General features: G+C 40.1%; 1 protein-coding gene across 4 annotated transcripts in view; it reads left to right on the top strand.

Annotated features, from left to right (window-relative positions):
- LOC145989864 (DNA-directed RNA polymerase I subunit RPA1-like) overlaps positions 1-15357 on the top strand; it is a 275207-nt gene that overhangs the window by 67824 nt on the left and 192026 nt on the right. For all 4 annotated transcript variants that reach the window (XM_083125325.1, XM_083125327.1, XM_083125326.1 and 1 more), the window contains exons 8-9: positions 7927-8067; positions 10041-10175. In XM_083125325.1, coding sequence (XP_082981451.1) covers positions 7927-8067; positions 10041-10175 — 276 coding nt within the window. The remainder of the gene's footprint in view (positions 1-7926; positions 8068-10040; positions 10176-15357) is intronic.

The raw sequence follows: 15357 nt of genomic DNA, 5'->3' as shown, positions 1-15357 counted from the left end.
AAGTGCCTAAATGTTCATGGAGATTATGTTGAAAAATAAACCACATTTCATCATGTAACTATTTCAACTGTTTTTTCTATTCCATTTTGTGACTTATATATTGACTTACCCTCATAGCATTACTTTAAAATGTCTTGTGATATTTTATGTGAACTTCTTTGTAGACCCAGAGGATGAGGAAGAAAGAAAAGAGAAAAAAAGTTTTGAAATGTTGCAAGCCTTTTTATAGTGTTGCAGTTACACCAAAACATCGCTGGATTTTTATAAGTGTGTCAGCATTCTTGTCATTTGGGTTAACATGGAGAGGGAGGAAAACGTAGTGTTCGTACGATATTTTCATTACTTATGATGACTGATCAAGCGATATGAGCTTGACATATGATGGATTTCAATCCATTTGCAATCTTTATTCAATATGTCGTCGTTCTTCTTTTTGTTACCTGCACAAGGTCTGACAAGTTCAACACACGACTTTTCTCGCTTGACACTGCACTCGCAAAGCTTGCAATGAATGAAGTAATACTGAGATTACGTTATGAATTATCTCTTTGAAAGCACTTAAGAAACAAAAGGTTCACTTTTTACTTCTCTCTGACGTAGCACCTCCAACGGAAATTATACCGCAATCGATTCACCGGTATCTGTAGTCCATCTTTGAACTTGTACCCACATGTAAGATTTACAAGCCAAATCTTTTCTGTTCACTCCTTTATTTTACTCCGTCCATGTGCTTCCGCCTTGAATCAAGCCATTCCAATTTCACCATTCACTTTTTAACAAAACTTACTGTGTCTCCTCGATGGTGCAGTGGTAGCGTCGTTGTCTTGTAATCAAGGGGTCCCGGATTTGATACCTGGTGGAGGCACATAGTGAAAACACCAAATCAATCAATCAACAAAACTTACCTCATTCCATCACCAGTCCAACTGTTGCAAAATGCGTAAACAAAATTCTTTTATATTTAAAATGTGTGTTAAAGATCTATTGTTGACCCTTCATGCCAAAGCAACATGCATCTAATATGCTCAGCCAAAATTTAAAACAAAAATGATTGAAATAACATTTCCATGCTTTTGTCTCACCTCCGAACTTTTGAACAACACTAAGCAATTGTGTTTTCCCAATTTATCGTTCGCCATGGACAAACTTTAATATCATTATTATTTAGTTTAGAAGACAACAATAATTGATATTAAGGTTCCCTTCACTTCAATGATATGTGATGGTAAAAAGTGTATTTACTACATAAATATATTTGAGTGTAAATTATGTACATTCGCTTTGTTTTTGATAAACTACAAGAAGGACATCTTGCGTGATTTTTCTCAAAGAATACAACCGATACTCTAGTCAACTGCAAAGGGATGTCACCTGTTGTGAAGTTTTGCAACTATCTGGACAAACCTTACAGAAACTCAATCACACAGCATTAACCATCAGGCAGTTGCACTCCTTCATTGTCACATTTCGTGCAGCACTTTAGTCCTGCTTTTGATTTTTTCATCTACTTCCCAGGAGGGTATATTATTTCTTGGAAATCTACATGGAACTTCCTGTGTTAAACCCCCCCACCCCCAAGTCACAAGGACAAAGTCACCTTTGAAAAGGACAAATCTTGGCAAATGAGTTGTTCCTCATGGTCGCTCTTCTAGCTACTCAAGTTTATTGGTATTGGTGAAGAAAATTCACCAATACTTACCGATACTGATATCTCTGGCATCAGTATTGACTCAGCCCTATAAACAACTCTTGTATATAGTTCAATGTCAGGTGACTCCAGCCTACTTGTTTTTTTTACATACAAACAGCCAGTTTCCTCAATTTTCTATACCAGTCTCTTATTGTTTTGATGATTCTGTATGATACTTGGTTTGAAACCACGATGCACTGTAAGAATTGACTCTGTTTTAGCAAATTGCAGGACACAAAAAGCACTCTGTTCACCTGTGAATGCCATGATTGTACACTACTGCCTCCTAGTGGAGAATGGTAAGAGACAGCATCTGCCATGAAACAAACATGTACATTAATCCTACCCGTTGGCTGGTCCCAATAGAACTCAATAGAGCAATATTTTCCAAAAATTTTCTGGGTGTTGCATTTTTCTGCATTTTAATTTTTTTTCTCTTGGGTCCTGAGAAATGTAAAATCCAGGTTGCACTGTATGTATACAAGGTGTGATTGAAAATTTGTTAGACTGGACGTGCAATTTCCAAACGACAGTACTTACAGGCTATTGTGATGAATCCCCTTCAAAGTAGTCCCCTCCTGATTGAACACACTGACTCCAACAGTGATGGAAGCACTTTTGGAAGCATTCCTGGAAGTCCTCCTTGAAGGTGTTAAGACACATCGCTGTATTTGCCTGGATCTTTTCAATTGACTCAAACAGCTTCCCTTTGAGCTGCAATTTTAAATTTTGAATACAGGTAGAAGTCAGCTGGAGCTAGATCTGGATAATAGAGGTTTGGAGAAGCACAGGAATTTCGAATTTTTCATGTAACCGTTTAGAAACACTTTTGTAGTATTCCTTATTGAGTATCTGCAAGTGGTGCACAATACTGGTAATATATATATGGTGAGTTTTTTAGCTTGACACAACGAAATGTCCCGAAAACTACGCATCTGATCAAAAGAAAGTTCTGAGTGAAATTTGTTCGTCTCGAAGGGGCTCATCCAATGATGCCAAACTCCACCCACCCTAGGGGTGGGGCGAGGGGAAACTGTAAAATCTCAAATAGGAACACCCATTTTTTATTGTAGATTTGAACTCTCCAGACGTACGTTTTGTCTGAAACTGTTTTTTTTTTTTTTTTTTTTTTGGATTTGTGAAAGCTGGCGCTGTAATTGCAAAAAGTCAGATTTCGTGCAATTCTCGAGAAATACACTGCCCTCTTCGCCAGGCTTTGTGGCAGATTATGCCGTGTCTGTTTGACCAGGAAACAAGGTGTAATGGTTTGTAAGATAAAACATGCGGTCCTTAAACATGCTCGGCAATCTGTTAAAAATGAGGTTAACCAATTATAAATCTGTAAAACGTTGAAGAAAGGGAATGTAGGGGAAAGATGGGTACAGATGTTAAAAAAAATGGAAGAAGATAAAAACAAATAGGCTTTAATGTAACGAAAGAAATGACACGAGCATTCACGATGATAAAGGAGTTCCAAGGCAGAAGGATGACGTAATAATGCAGGAGTAACGGGGAAAAGGAGGGGGGTGGGAGGAAGCAAGTGGGCGGGGCCAGTACCAGCCAACAGCAGCACATCAGCAGTGCATCAGCAACATAACATTAGCTGTGAAAACAAGTAACTCGACGATCCATTCTGCGGAAGTGAGATTGTTTATTTTCACATGGTCAAAGGTTTTTACAGAGCTTTGAAATCTTCAACGTTTTACAGTTTTATAAGTTCTTTACAACGTTTTGAACAGATTGCCGAGCATATTTCAAGACCGCATGTTTTCTCCTAAAGACCATTTGAACTTGTTTCCTAGTCAAACAGACACGGCATATTCTGCCACGAAGCCTGAAGAAGAGGCCGGAAGTAGTGTTTTTCTTCCTTGACTCCATTAGTAGTTATAATGCAGGCTATAACGGTGCAAGAGAAAATTGAAATGGTGTACATTTATAGAGAAAGTGGCAGGAATATCAATGATGCTGTGATTCTTTATGCTCAACGTTTTCCAGACGGTGCGGTCGCACGCTTCTTTTTGCAGAGTTGTTCAACAGTTCTCCACCGAGGGAACTGTACAATCAAAAAGAAAAAGGAATCGCTGGAGAAAATAATGAAATTGCAGTATTAGCTGCAGTGGCTCATAACCCCCACGTTAGTACTCGACAAATAAGTCGTGAATCGGGAATTTCACAGACTACTGTGTGCCAAATACTGAAGCATAGAAAATATCATCCGTTTCATCTTTCATTGCATCAAGAAGTTCATGGCGATGATTTTCAGAACCGAGTAACATCCTGTCAATGGGCTCTTCAGCAAATACAAGGAGGCCCCAATTTTTTTACTCGAATTTTGTTCTCTGATGAGTCGACTTTTACAAACCATGGTACGATTAATCGACACAACATGCATTATTGGAGTGTCGAAAACCTGCATTGGTTACGCCAAGTTGAACATCAGCGCCCTTGGAATGTAAATGTTTGGTGTGGAATAATTGTCGATAAACTTATTGGTCCATATTTTATCGATGGGAACTTAAATGGTGAGATATATCGAAACTTCTTGCAGAACGAACTTCCAGTATTGCTTGCAGACCTTCCCTTAGATGTGTGACAAACAATGTGGGTTCAACATAACGGTTGTCCAGCACATTATTCTGTTGCAGTTGTGTCCATTCATTCCAAGTGCGGATAAATCAGTGTATCAAAGTGGGTGGTGACATTTTCGAGCACTTATTGTAAAATGATTATTAAAAACAAGCACCCCGATGGTGAGAGGTGAGGGGATTCACCTAAAATAAGCACCCCGATGGTGAGAGGCAAGGGGACTCACCTACAACAATCACCCCGATTGTGAGAGGCGAGGGGACTCACCTACTACAAGCACCCTGATGGTGAGAGGCGAAGGAACTCACCTAAAACAAGCACCCTGATGGTGAGAAGTTAGGGGACTCACCTAAAACAAGCACCTTGATGGTGAGAGGTGAGGGACTCACCTAAAACAAGCACCTCGATGGTGAGATGTGAGGGGACTCACCTAAAACAAGCACCCCGATGGTGAGAGGCAAGGGGACTCACCTACAACAAGCACCCTGGTGGTGAGAGGCAAGGGGACTCACCTACTACAAGCACCCTGATGGTGAGAGGCAAGGGGTCTCACCTAAATCAAGCACCCCGATGGTGAGAGGTGAGGGGACTCACCTTAAAAATGCACCCCGATGGGAACAAAATACTGCTACGTCCATGTCGATGTTCCTGGGTTATGCAAAATGCAGTTTCTTTAAAAATTCAACTTGCCTCACGTCGTTTTGCGATTAAAAGTTCATTTTTTACCATTTCCGCAATATTTCATTTTTGCGATTACAGTGCCATCTATCACAAAACCACAAACAAGTTTAAGACCAAACCTACGTACAAAAAGTCTGGAGAATCCGAATCTGCAATACAAAAGGGGGGTTCCCATTTGAGATTTTAAAGTTGCCCCTTTCCCCACCCCCAGGGGGTGGGGTGGGGGTGGAGTTTGGCAACATTAGATGAGCCCCTTCGTGATGAACAAATTTCATTCAGAACTTTCTTTTGATCAGATGTGTACTTTTCGAGATATTTCATTGTGTCAAGCTAAAAAACTCACCGGGTGTATATATATATGTACAGGGTGGCTCAATAAGTCACTTAACACCCTCAGTACAAGGCCACTGCGGCATGGAATGTGAAAATGGTGATGACCAATCATTGCCTGGCCAAGGGGGAACCACGTTGACGCCGCCCACATGGTCGGCGGCCATCTTGATGTCCGCCATGTTGAATTCAACTTCAGAATTTTAAATGGGAAGGGGGTCGTGCGACATATCAAAATGGGCTAGAATTTCACGAGAAATGCAATGGTGAAGGTTTTTTTGACGTATCTTTAACCAGAAAAAAGTTATGACTGAATTCTTGTACCAATTTGCTCCTTTTCGAGGTGTTACAAAAATGCCTTAAAATTTGTTTAGCGCATCGGTAATGCATCAAGATCAAAGTGACGTCTATGGAGAGAAGTTCGCATGCCATTGCACACGATTTTAATCGGATACATCCATGAAGAGCTGTGCATTATAAATGGTTGTCGCGAACAATTTACAGTGTGATGCTTCCATTAAATGAAAGTCCTTCACAGTGACAAGGCTAATGTTTATGTTCAGAAGGAAGTTCATAAACAGAATATTCGATGCTTTTTATCTGATAACCCATTTTCAACAGATCAAAGCTGAATGGTTAGTGTTGGTAAGTTAATGGTGTGGCGTGTTGTGTGGAACACGATTGGTTAGTCAATTTTCCAACAACGGAACCTTAAATGCTTAGGGCTACTTGGATTTGTTAAATAAACAGTTTTTTTCATCCTTGCTTATGGAAGAAGGTATTTTTTACAGAGTTTTTTCAATAGGGAAGAACACCAGAACACTTATGGGAACGTTATGAACCTGTTTTTGTCCAAAGTTAGTTATCAGATGACAAGGGTCGCATATTCTGTTTATGAACTTCCTATATATATATACACACACACACATACACACTATAGTTGGTCGAAAGCAAGCTCTTGTAAAATTAATTTGTTTTACTTCTAAGTCCACGAACGTTCTGGTACCAGATTTGAAATACTGAGAAATCATAACCGGTTGCAGTGTATTCGGAACTGTTTGTACTTACTTGACTGATGTTTTGCTTGGTGAATCCGTCAGTCCTTTGTCAGCAGGGTTGCTGACCCCTGAGTTGGTAAGATGAGAGTCTTTGTGTATTGGGCCTAGGGGTTAAGTTGATTGCTTCTGAAGGAGGGAGGTGGAGGATTTCGCCTCGCTCTGTCCCGGATTCCTGCTGGCGATACCTGGTCTCTGTTCCGCAATGTGGAACGTGTGTCCTGTTTCCTTTTCATCTCTCTGTAGGACTTTCTCTTAGGAAGGGGAGGGGTGATGGCTCGTGGCACACTGCACCTCTGTGCTGGTGGATTCCTGTGCGGGTGGGGGGTGGGGGAGACAATGTAGAACTAGAATCGACCCTTTCTTGCATAGCACCAAAGGGAGTGTCACACCTGACGTCAGAAAAAATACTCCCTGTATCAGAAATACGCACATTTTCTTGCAACACGTTGTCGTTTAAACATGGCAGTCCATTTGCGATTAAATCACTTAACGTATGGACTGTACCTTCTATCACCAGCTTATCGTACTTTAGTTTTGCAAATTGGTTTTGCTCTTGTGCCCGTTGCATGTATATTCCCAGCTCTCGTCGAGTATTCCACACACACTTTGAGAAATCCTCCTGTACACTGATGCCTGTTCCCTTAAAGAAACGAGCTCACTCAAGGATAATTTCTTTCACCTTGAAGTTTGAAAATTTCACTATAATGGGTCTCGTGGATCCTGATCCCAATCGGTGCGATCTCTCTACATCGAAGTCACTCGTATTTATTTCGAGAATGTCCCATAGAGCATCCCTCACCAGCTCCTCTGACATCGCCCACGTTTCCCCTTGCATTTCCCTGAAGCCATGAAATATCAAATTGTTTCTTCTAGAGCGGTTTTCAAGATCGATTCAGAAAACATTAATTTTTCTTTGAAGAAAGATTTTTCAGCCTTCAGTTCTCGTAATTCTGCAGATAACGGCCGTATATCGCCCTGTACACTTGCGGTTGTTTGAGACATGCTATCGAGTTTTTCGTCCATGGAGATTAACTTCTGAATAACATCCTCTGTTGTATATGGTCCTGAATTTTGTTCTATTCCCGAGATAATTAGTATGATGGTGGTCACAAGTCCTAGGAAAAACAGGCTACTAATGTTTAGACTGTCTTTGACCACCATTTTCGTCATTGTCGACTTCCTGATGACCGCATTCCATGCCCCGTTCGTACCTCGCCACTGTTCCAAGGAATTTCCCATCTTCACTCTTCATGCTTTGCTGAATATGGAAGCTTTGCAAAAACACGTCTAACCCCTGCACAGCACAATGGGCAACTTTTTACGCACACACGTTGTTCCATTTTTTCATACATTGTTCTGCACACGTACTAATCCGCTGACAACACTACACAGGTCAGCACTCAACAAGTTTTCTATTCATCACACACAATCACCGCAAAACCTAACCAGTTAACAGTGGTGGCTCCTGTCTTAGAACTTTTCAATCACACCTTGTATACTGTACGTATGCCAGACTATGAGTTTTTTGATTTATTTATTTTTAACATGCACCGAGTAATCCTTGAATTATTTTGTTTACAGATAAATTTCATAAATGGTCAGTCAATTTACCATTTACAGACTAAGACATACCAAGATGTGATGCAGAGTTGTTTTGTGTTGCGCAACATAATTCAAGCTGTTAAGGACAATTCCACTGATAATTTACCTTATGAGGCAAAGGTAACTTAATTTCAATTCATATATTATTCTATTACTGTTGTGTAATGTCTTCTCTTTCAGGTGATTTAATTTTCAAATGTAATACGTATTTTAAAAATATTTAAAAATATTCAAAAACACAAAAAATGGTACTTATGTTTTATGACTATGTTATTTACAAAACGATGTTTCGAGAATCTACTGTTCTCTTCTTCAGGTCCAAAACTTCGAGTACGAAAAACTTTCCATAGTCAAGTCAAGATATTTTAAGAGCCAGGAATAAAGGTTTGATATAGGTTAGACAGGAATTCAAAAAGCTGTGCCTAAAACTGTTGTAGCCTCCGTATTCTGTTACAAATTAACAGTCTCTGAAGTTAAAAGATCCTTTCCATCTAAAACATGTATTTCAACATTGAACAATTTAATAAAGTTTAAAATCGGCCCGTGTCATTTCACTACCCATAGTAACCCCAGTCGGTGTGGAAACATTCCGGACCCCCTGGACCCCCCTTAAATACATCCTTGATTGTCAAGTATATTTTTCTATGCCACAAAAATTGAAGACTAATGTTTACCTAAAATATAACATTGCATTCTGTACTTTACATCAAGTGCACTGGGATAAATAAATAAATAAATAAATGATTATTTGTGCTACCCATTCCACGAATGCACGAGAAGAAGTTTTCCAGAATATCTTGGTTTAGTTTGCTTGTTGTCAGGTATTTAATGTTAAACTTGTTTTGCATGTAGGAAAACAACCCTCTCGTTACACATTTTGTCCTTCCGCCTGCAAGCCAATACCTATTTGTGACAAAAATCTTCTTTAAAAGGAAATCGAAAATACTTGATATTCATTCCTTTCGTCTTTTCGTAATGATTGCTACAGCTGTAAATAGCACAGTTAGCCATATTTTCTTTCGCACTGCACTTAGATTCTTCTCATTAAAAGTGAAACAAAGGCAACAAAAAAGAAAGAGACACTCGGTCAAAGTTCAATGGTCTACAGAAAAGAACAAAACTGGAAACTCCAATTGTCACCCTCTGAAAAGCACCCTGTCTCCTGGTCCCCCCTTTGGCCTTATTCCCGTTCCTTGTGCATTGTAAGCTCTTGCTGGTAAATCTTTCTGCATCCATCCTCTTCATGTGTCAGAACCATCTCATCTGTGCCTGATCTATTCTGTCCTGAAGCATCACTACCCCCCACCGTTTGTTGGATCTCCTCATTCCTTATTCTATCCCTTATTCCCCAAAATGCTCCTTAAGAATTTCATCTCCACTGCGTGCATCTTTCTTTTGTCTGTCTCTCCCTGTCATTGTCCAAGTCTGTGTGTTATATATTACCTTCTTGCATTTCATAGGTACATTCCTGTTCCATATTAATCTTCGAATGCGTTGATATAGTCCTCCACCCATTTGTTCTCTTCTGTTTACCTTTTCTCGTCTATTCTTCCACTTCTCTCAATTATGGTTCCTAGATATTTGAAACTCTCCACTACCCTCAACTCTTCCGTGTCTATCTTTATTCTTGGTACATTTATGGCCCTGTTTGTTGTTATTAGCACCTCACTCTTTTCTGCACGGAATTTCAGGAGGGAAATGTTGCATAGGAAAAATGAGTTGGAAGAGCTGAGTAGCAAAAGTTGAGCTGCAACTGCATGCACTTTGGTAGCATCCCAACAGTTGCACAACTGTTGTGCTGAGTAGATATGGTTAATGAGAACTGAGAGAAATAAAATTAACATAAAATAATCAATCAGTGACTATGAATGATGGTGTTCAGTATTTCACAAATAACGAAAATATGCAACCAAAGATATAAAGGGTATATGTGTTAATATTTTTCTTATTGTGAAATGATATTTATGTGAACATCGAGTGTGGCATGATTCCCGAAGCTAAACTATGAATGTGAATTGACTCCCAAATTTGTTGTCTATTTGTCGGCAGTGATGTGTATTAACTTAACTCAACTAATCTTTCTTATCTCTTAGGACATTTTGGAAGAATTGCCTGGCAGATCCTTGAAGGAAAAGTTACATACTGCGTGGCAAAGAATGCAGTTGAGTGTTGATCAGTTGCTAGATACCAAAATGGGTAATTTTTATTCAGGGCAAGGAATCAAACAGGTAAGTGGGATTCTTCTTGTGTGTGAAATGAAACACTTCAGAAAGTTACCAATAGTAAAAGTTATCTTTCTTAATAAAATATTAAAATACTGACCAAATCAAAATTTTATACTATGAAAAATATGAGGGGTATCAAAAAGTTTTGCTTGTTGAGGTATAATTTGTTTAATAATGGAAAGATTGAAACAATGAACATACGTATAGTTTGCCTGTAGTGTCCTCTACTCAGAGTTACCCTTCCACATAGTTGCTATCACGTTCGATGCATTTGTGCCAGCATTTTATCCAGCCCTCAAAACCAGTTTGGAAAAATTCCACAGAATACTCCCTGCATCACCGTTTCAAAGCTGTTTTAACCCCTGTAGGTCCTCGAATCTCATGCCACGAAGCACAGACTTAGCTCAGACTTAAGTAGTTAAGTTCAAAGTGAGAGAAACCAAAAGTGTGGACATGACAAGGAGTGGCAGGGCATCAATGTCGTTGACCGACGACATCGCCACAGGGAGCTCATTCGAGAGGATAGACGCATCACCATCCAGGAAATTTCTGATGCAGTGCACATGTCCTATGGGTCAGCACATGCAGTGATTGAGTGTTTGGGATACCATAAAGTCTGAGCTAAGTCTGTGCTTCGTGGCATTTGATTCGATGACCTACAGGAGGTAAAAACAGCTCTGAACAGTGGGGCAGGGAGTGTTCTGTGGAATTTTTCCAAACTGGTTTTGAGGGCTGGATAAAACGCTGGCACAAATGCATCGAACGTGATGGCAACTGTGTGGAAGGGTAACTCTGAGTAGAGGACAATACAGGCACACTATATGTATGTTTATTGTTTCAATCTTTCCATTATTAAACAAATTATACCTCAACAGGGAAAACGTTTTGATACCTCCTCGTATATACACTAAAAACGTTATGTTTCCACGCTCTAACAGGGTCTTCTTCAGACAAAACTTCACAATAAACTGATGAAAGATACAAAACATCATCTTATATACAGAAGGTTGTTCGCTTTATATCCGACCATGTTTGACAGGTACCCACCTTAAGAGATACCATGCTGCCACCACCGATTATGTTCTATTGGGCCCCCATCATTGTGGACTATCGCCCGGCATCGCAGTTCCCATTGCACCAAGCTCCGGTGCAGGACAGGCATGGGAATTCTGTCCCACTCCTCCCTGCAAGCTTTCCATAGACCATCCAGGGTGCGTGGGCGGCGATTTTGAAGACGTCATTTCAACAGCCCACAAAAATCCATTGGACTGGCATCTGGGCTTTTCACAGGAATGTCTTCAAACGGAATGACACGAATTCCTAATTCCTCTGCCATTTCCTGATAGAAACAAAGTGATGTTCTGGCAGTATGAATCGAAGCCCTGTCCATATGGATCATCACCTGGTTCGCGTCCATTCCATACAATTTTGGGATGTCTCTCCGATAGATAGGTGTCAGAATGGAGTCTTGGAAGTATCTGGCATTCACCTTCACGTTTTTTTCCATCTATTGGTCATACGACAATGATGCAAATATTTTTCTGTTTCTTACATGCCAGCGATAATTTCTTAGTGCATTTTGAACTTTTCATATCCTTTTTTCAGGGGGGCGAAACACGATTTTTTTTTTTTAAAAAAAAAGTATTTCAGGGGATTTCCCCCCTTTCTACCTCCATATATATGCAGAATGTGCATAAATTATATATCGTCTGAATCTGTGATTCATTCTGCGTACAACGGTACATCGTTCATATCTCCAGGGCAAGTAGTCTCTGAGCTAAAGTCATTTCAAGGTACCGCTGCATTTTGAAGCTTGAATCAGTGGCATGCCGACCATTCCTTTTGGGGGTACAACTCAAGTTACATTGGTCATATGATAATAATGCAAATATTTTTGTGTTCCTTACATGTCAGCGATCATTTCCATGTGCATGTCGACACTGTCATGTAGTTTTTTCTTGGGGGGAGGGTGGGGGAACCAATTTTTTTCCCCGAAATTTTGGAATTTTGAGAGTTAACCCCCTCCCCCTGCCACATATACGCCAAATTTGCATAAATTTTATATAGTCTGAATCTCTGGTTCATTGCGCATACAATGGTATATCACTCATCTCTCTAGGGCAATTAGTCTCTGATCTACACTCATTTAATTGAAACTCTGCATTTTGCTCAAAATCGGCTCGGCACAGAGAGGCTTACTTGTGAAAATGGCCTTGGGACTGAAAAGGTTAAAGCGATATCCAAACCAATGTGTGGCCTCCCCTTTGGCGCAGTGGTAGCGTCGTCGCCTTTCTAAAAAGGGCCCCCGCGTTCGATACCCGGTGGATGCACATAGTGGTTCGGATCCCACTTTAAACTGCAGGTCCAGTCCCGATTAACCCTACTGTGCATAAAGTGGACTTAAAGCACCAACTCAATCAATCGTGACATCCCTAGATCGAAATACCTTTCGCATTTTCCTTTCTTTCTGATGAACGACATAATTCTAACTATGTGCGTGTCGAGACTTTTTTTCTCCCCAGAGGGGGATAAATCAAAAAAAAAATTCCAGGGGGACAAGTACTTGCACTTGTGGCGATGCTTTATTTTGAATTACGTATTTAGGAAGGGAATATATAACATTTATATTTATTTTACTTTCCAAGGTAAAAAGCACAGTGAACCAAATGAAAAGCACTAGTATCTTTTCCAAGAAGGGGGGGGGGACAAGTCCCCATCTTGCCCCTTGTTGGTTCTAGCCACTTCTGCTTTTTTTCTCTGACGAGGAAATTTCCTTTGAAGACCACATTAGTGGAAACCTGTCCTATTTCCTTGGGTGCCGGTGAAGAGGTGGAGGGAGGGTGTTGGTTCGGGTCTCACGTGACTTGCTGTGATAGATGTCATGCTGAAACTTTGTTTTGTATCGCAGGCACTAAGTGTGAACAAAGGGACCAACTGTTTCCCCCGAGCGCTCGAGGCATCTTTCAATCTTTCGTATGCGAGCGCGGAGCGGTTTCTGTATTCGTTCGTGACTGAGTAGTTTCGAAGCAGATCAGTGAACCGGATCAATCGTTCGTTGAAAAGATTCGTTCAAAAAGATTTGTTCATTCGCAAACGACTCATCTCTATTCTACACACCGCTTCTTCTTTGATGGGGACTTGGCAACTATGCAGGGCCCCAACTTCCGGTTCCATCTCTTTTGTCTCACATCGATGATGCTACTAAGTTAGCGAAAATATTGAATTTTTCCACTGTCCGGTGAGTGTTTCCTTTCTCCTTCTTTGATTATTTATATATATATATATATTTGCATCATTGTCGTATGACCAAATTAACTTGAGTTGTAACCCCCAAAAGGAATGGTCGGCACGCCACTGATTCAAGCTTCAAAATGCAGCGGTACTTTGAAATTACTATAGCTCAGAAACTAAATGCCCTAGAGATATGAAAGATATACCGTTGTACGTAGAATGAATCACAGATTCAGACGATATATAATTTATGCACATTCGGCGTACATATGGAGGGGGAAAGGGGGGGAAATCCCCTCAAAAATACTTTTCTTAAAAAAATGGTGTTTCCCCCTGCCCCCCTGAAAAAAAATGTCAAAATGCACAAAATGCAAAATTTATGCAAATTTTTCTTGCTTGTAATAACCGTAAACTACAGGAAAATAATTATGCAAATTTGGTGTATATATGTAGGGGGAAGGGAGAAAAACCCCAAAAATTATTTTAAAAAATTGTCACTTCACCCAAAAAATGTCCTCGCACTTGGGCACAAAACGACACCTACGCACAACATTCACGGATGAAAAGCTAGAACGCAGTGAAAAATGAGTGCCGATTCTTGCAGCTGCTTGAAATTCTATTTTTAGACAATGCAGGGTAACCCCTGTTGCAACTTGTGGACACTTGTGCTAAAAAAACAAAGGTTTCCTTCAGCGCGCTTCGAAATTCCATTCTCACAACGCAGATTCAACAACCAGTCTTCCCCCTGCTTGCGCCCTCACGGAAAACTTTCATTTTGACATCGGATACTGATAAACAAGCTTCCTTCGAGTGCAGTTCACAGGCGGGAGTGAAAAGCATTGCTTTAGAACAACAAAGCCGGTCTTCCTTTGTCGGCAAAAATTTGACGTTGAAAAGAGCCGCAAAAGAGAAGTCCCTTTTCCAGCCTTTTCCCCTCCATTTTCATGAAGACAAAAAAAAAAATGCAAAAAAACATTTCTGTTAAATACATGTGTTAGGATATAAAAAAAATCGAAATTCTAGCCAAAAATAGAAAAGTTATAACGTAAAAACTACGACCTTGACACAGCGTCTCGATCGAGATGCCTGGGACCGTGAGGCTTACTTTTGGGTATCTTGATCGAGACGCTTAGGACTGAAAAGGTTAAACTCTACATCCAGACTCACAACAAACTTTGACAATTTTTTTTATAAGGAAAGATCTCGAAATACAAAAATTTAAAACAAGAAAACAAACTGAAAACATAAGTTTGTACATTAAAGAGCATGGATTCTTTGTTATATTCAAATATGTCGCACAGTATAGCAACTTCGATTTCGCCGAAATCGTCGACATACCACTGAAGGTGTGGGTTATCGGCCATTATTATTGCTTGACTTATGAGAGTATCTTCATCATTTACAGTAATCATTCATCACCTTCGTCATAGCAATTAGCCAAAAATGGCAGTAACGACACACACAATAAGGAAAATAATTTAAAATTAAGACTCTCGAATATTGAAGTTTCGATCTCGATTTTACATTCCCCGGTTAAGTTCTTGACCTCGTCTTAACAAGTCTTGATGATACTTATCTCTTCTTTACGGACTGCATATTTATTTATTTCATACGGTTATCCACAAAGGAAAGACACACCCACATACAGAGGGGAGGGAGTTACAAGCGTCGGCAGTTACAAGGGAGTCATTACTTAATCTATTTTGCACTCGTCCCATGATACGGGGTCCAACATACCTAATAAGTAATAATACAACTGTAATGTCATATAACTACAATCTTAAGATATTCTGGCTTCAGTTAAAAGCTGAGGCTGTAGAGGGACACTCAGCAGAAACAAGGGCGAAACACAGGACAACACACACACTACGAAGATTATCCTAGCCGTAGGTCCCGATGCCAGAGCCTCGTTACCCTGCAAAATACAGTCCTGGTTGTACTACGTGGAAGTGAG

This window comes from Lepisma saccharinum, chromosome 7, assembly GCF_977018435.1.
Source record: "Lepisma saccharinum chromosome 7, izLepSacc3.1, whole genome shotgun sequence".
NCBI classification, from domain to species: Eukaryota; Metazoa; Arthropoda; class Insecta; order Zygentoma; family Lepismatidae; genus Lepisma; species Lepisma saccharinum.
This window is presented reverse-complemented; position numbering and strand designations above follow the sequence as displayed.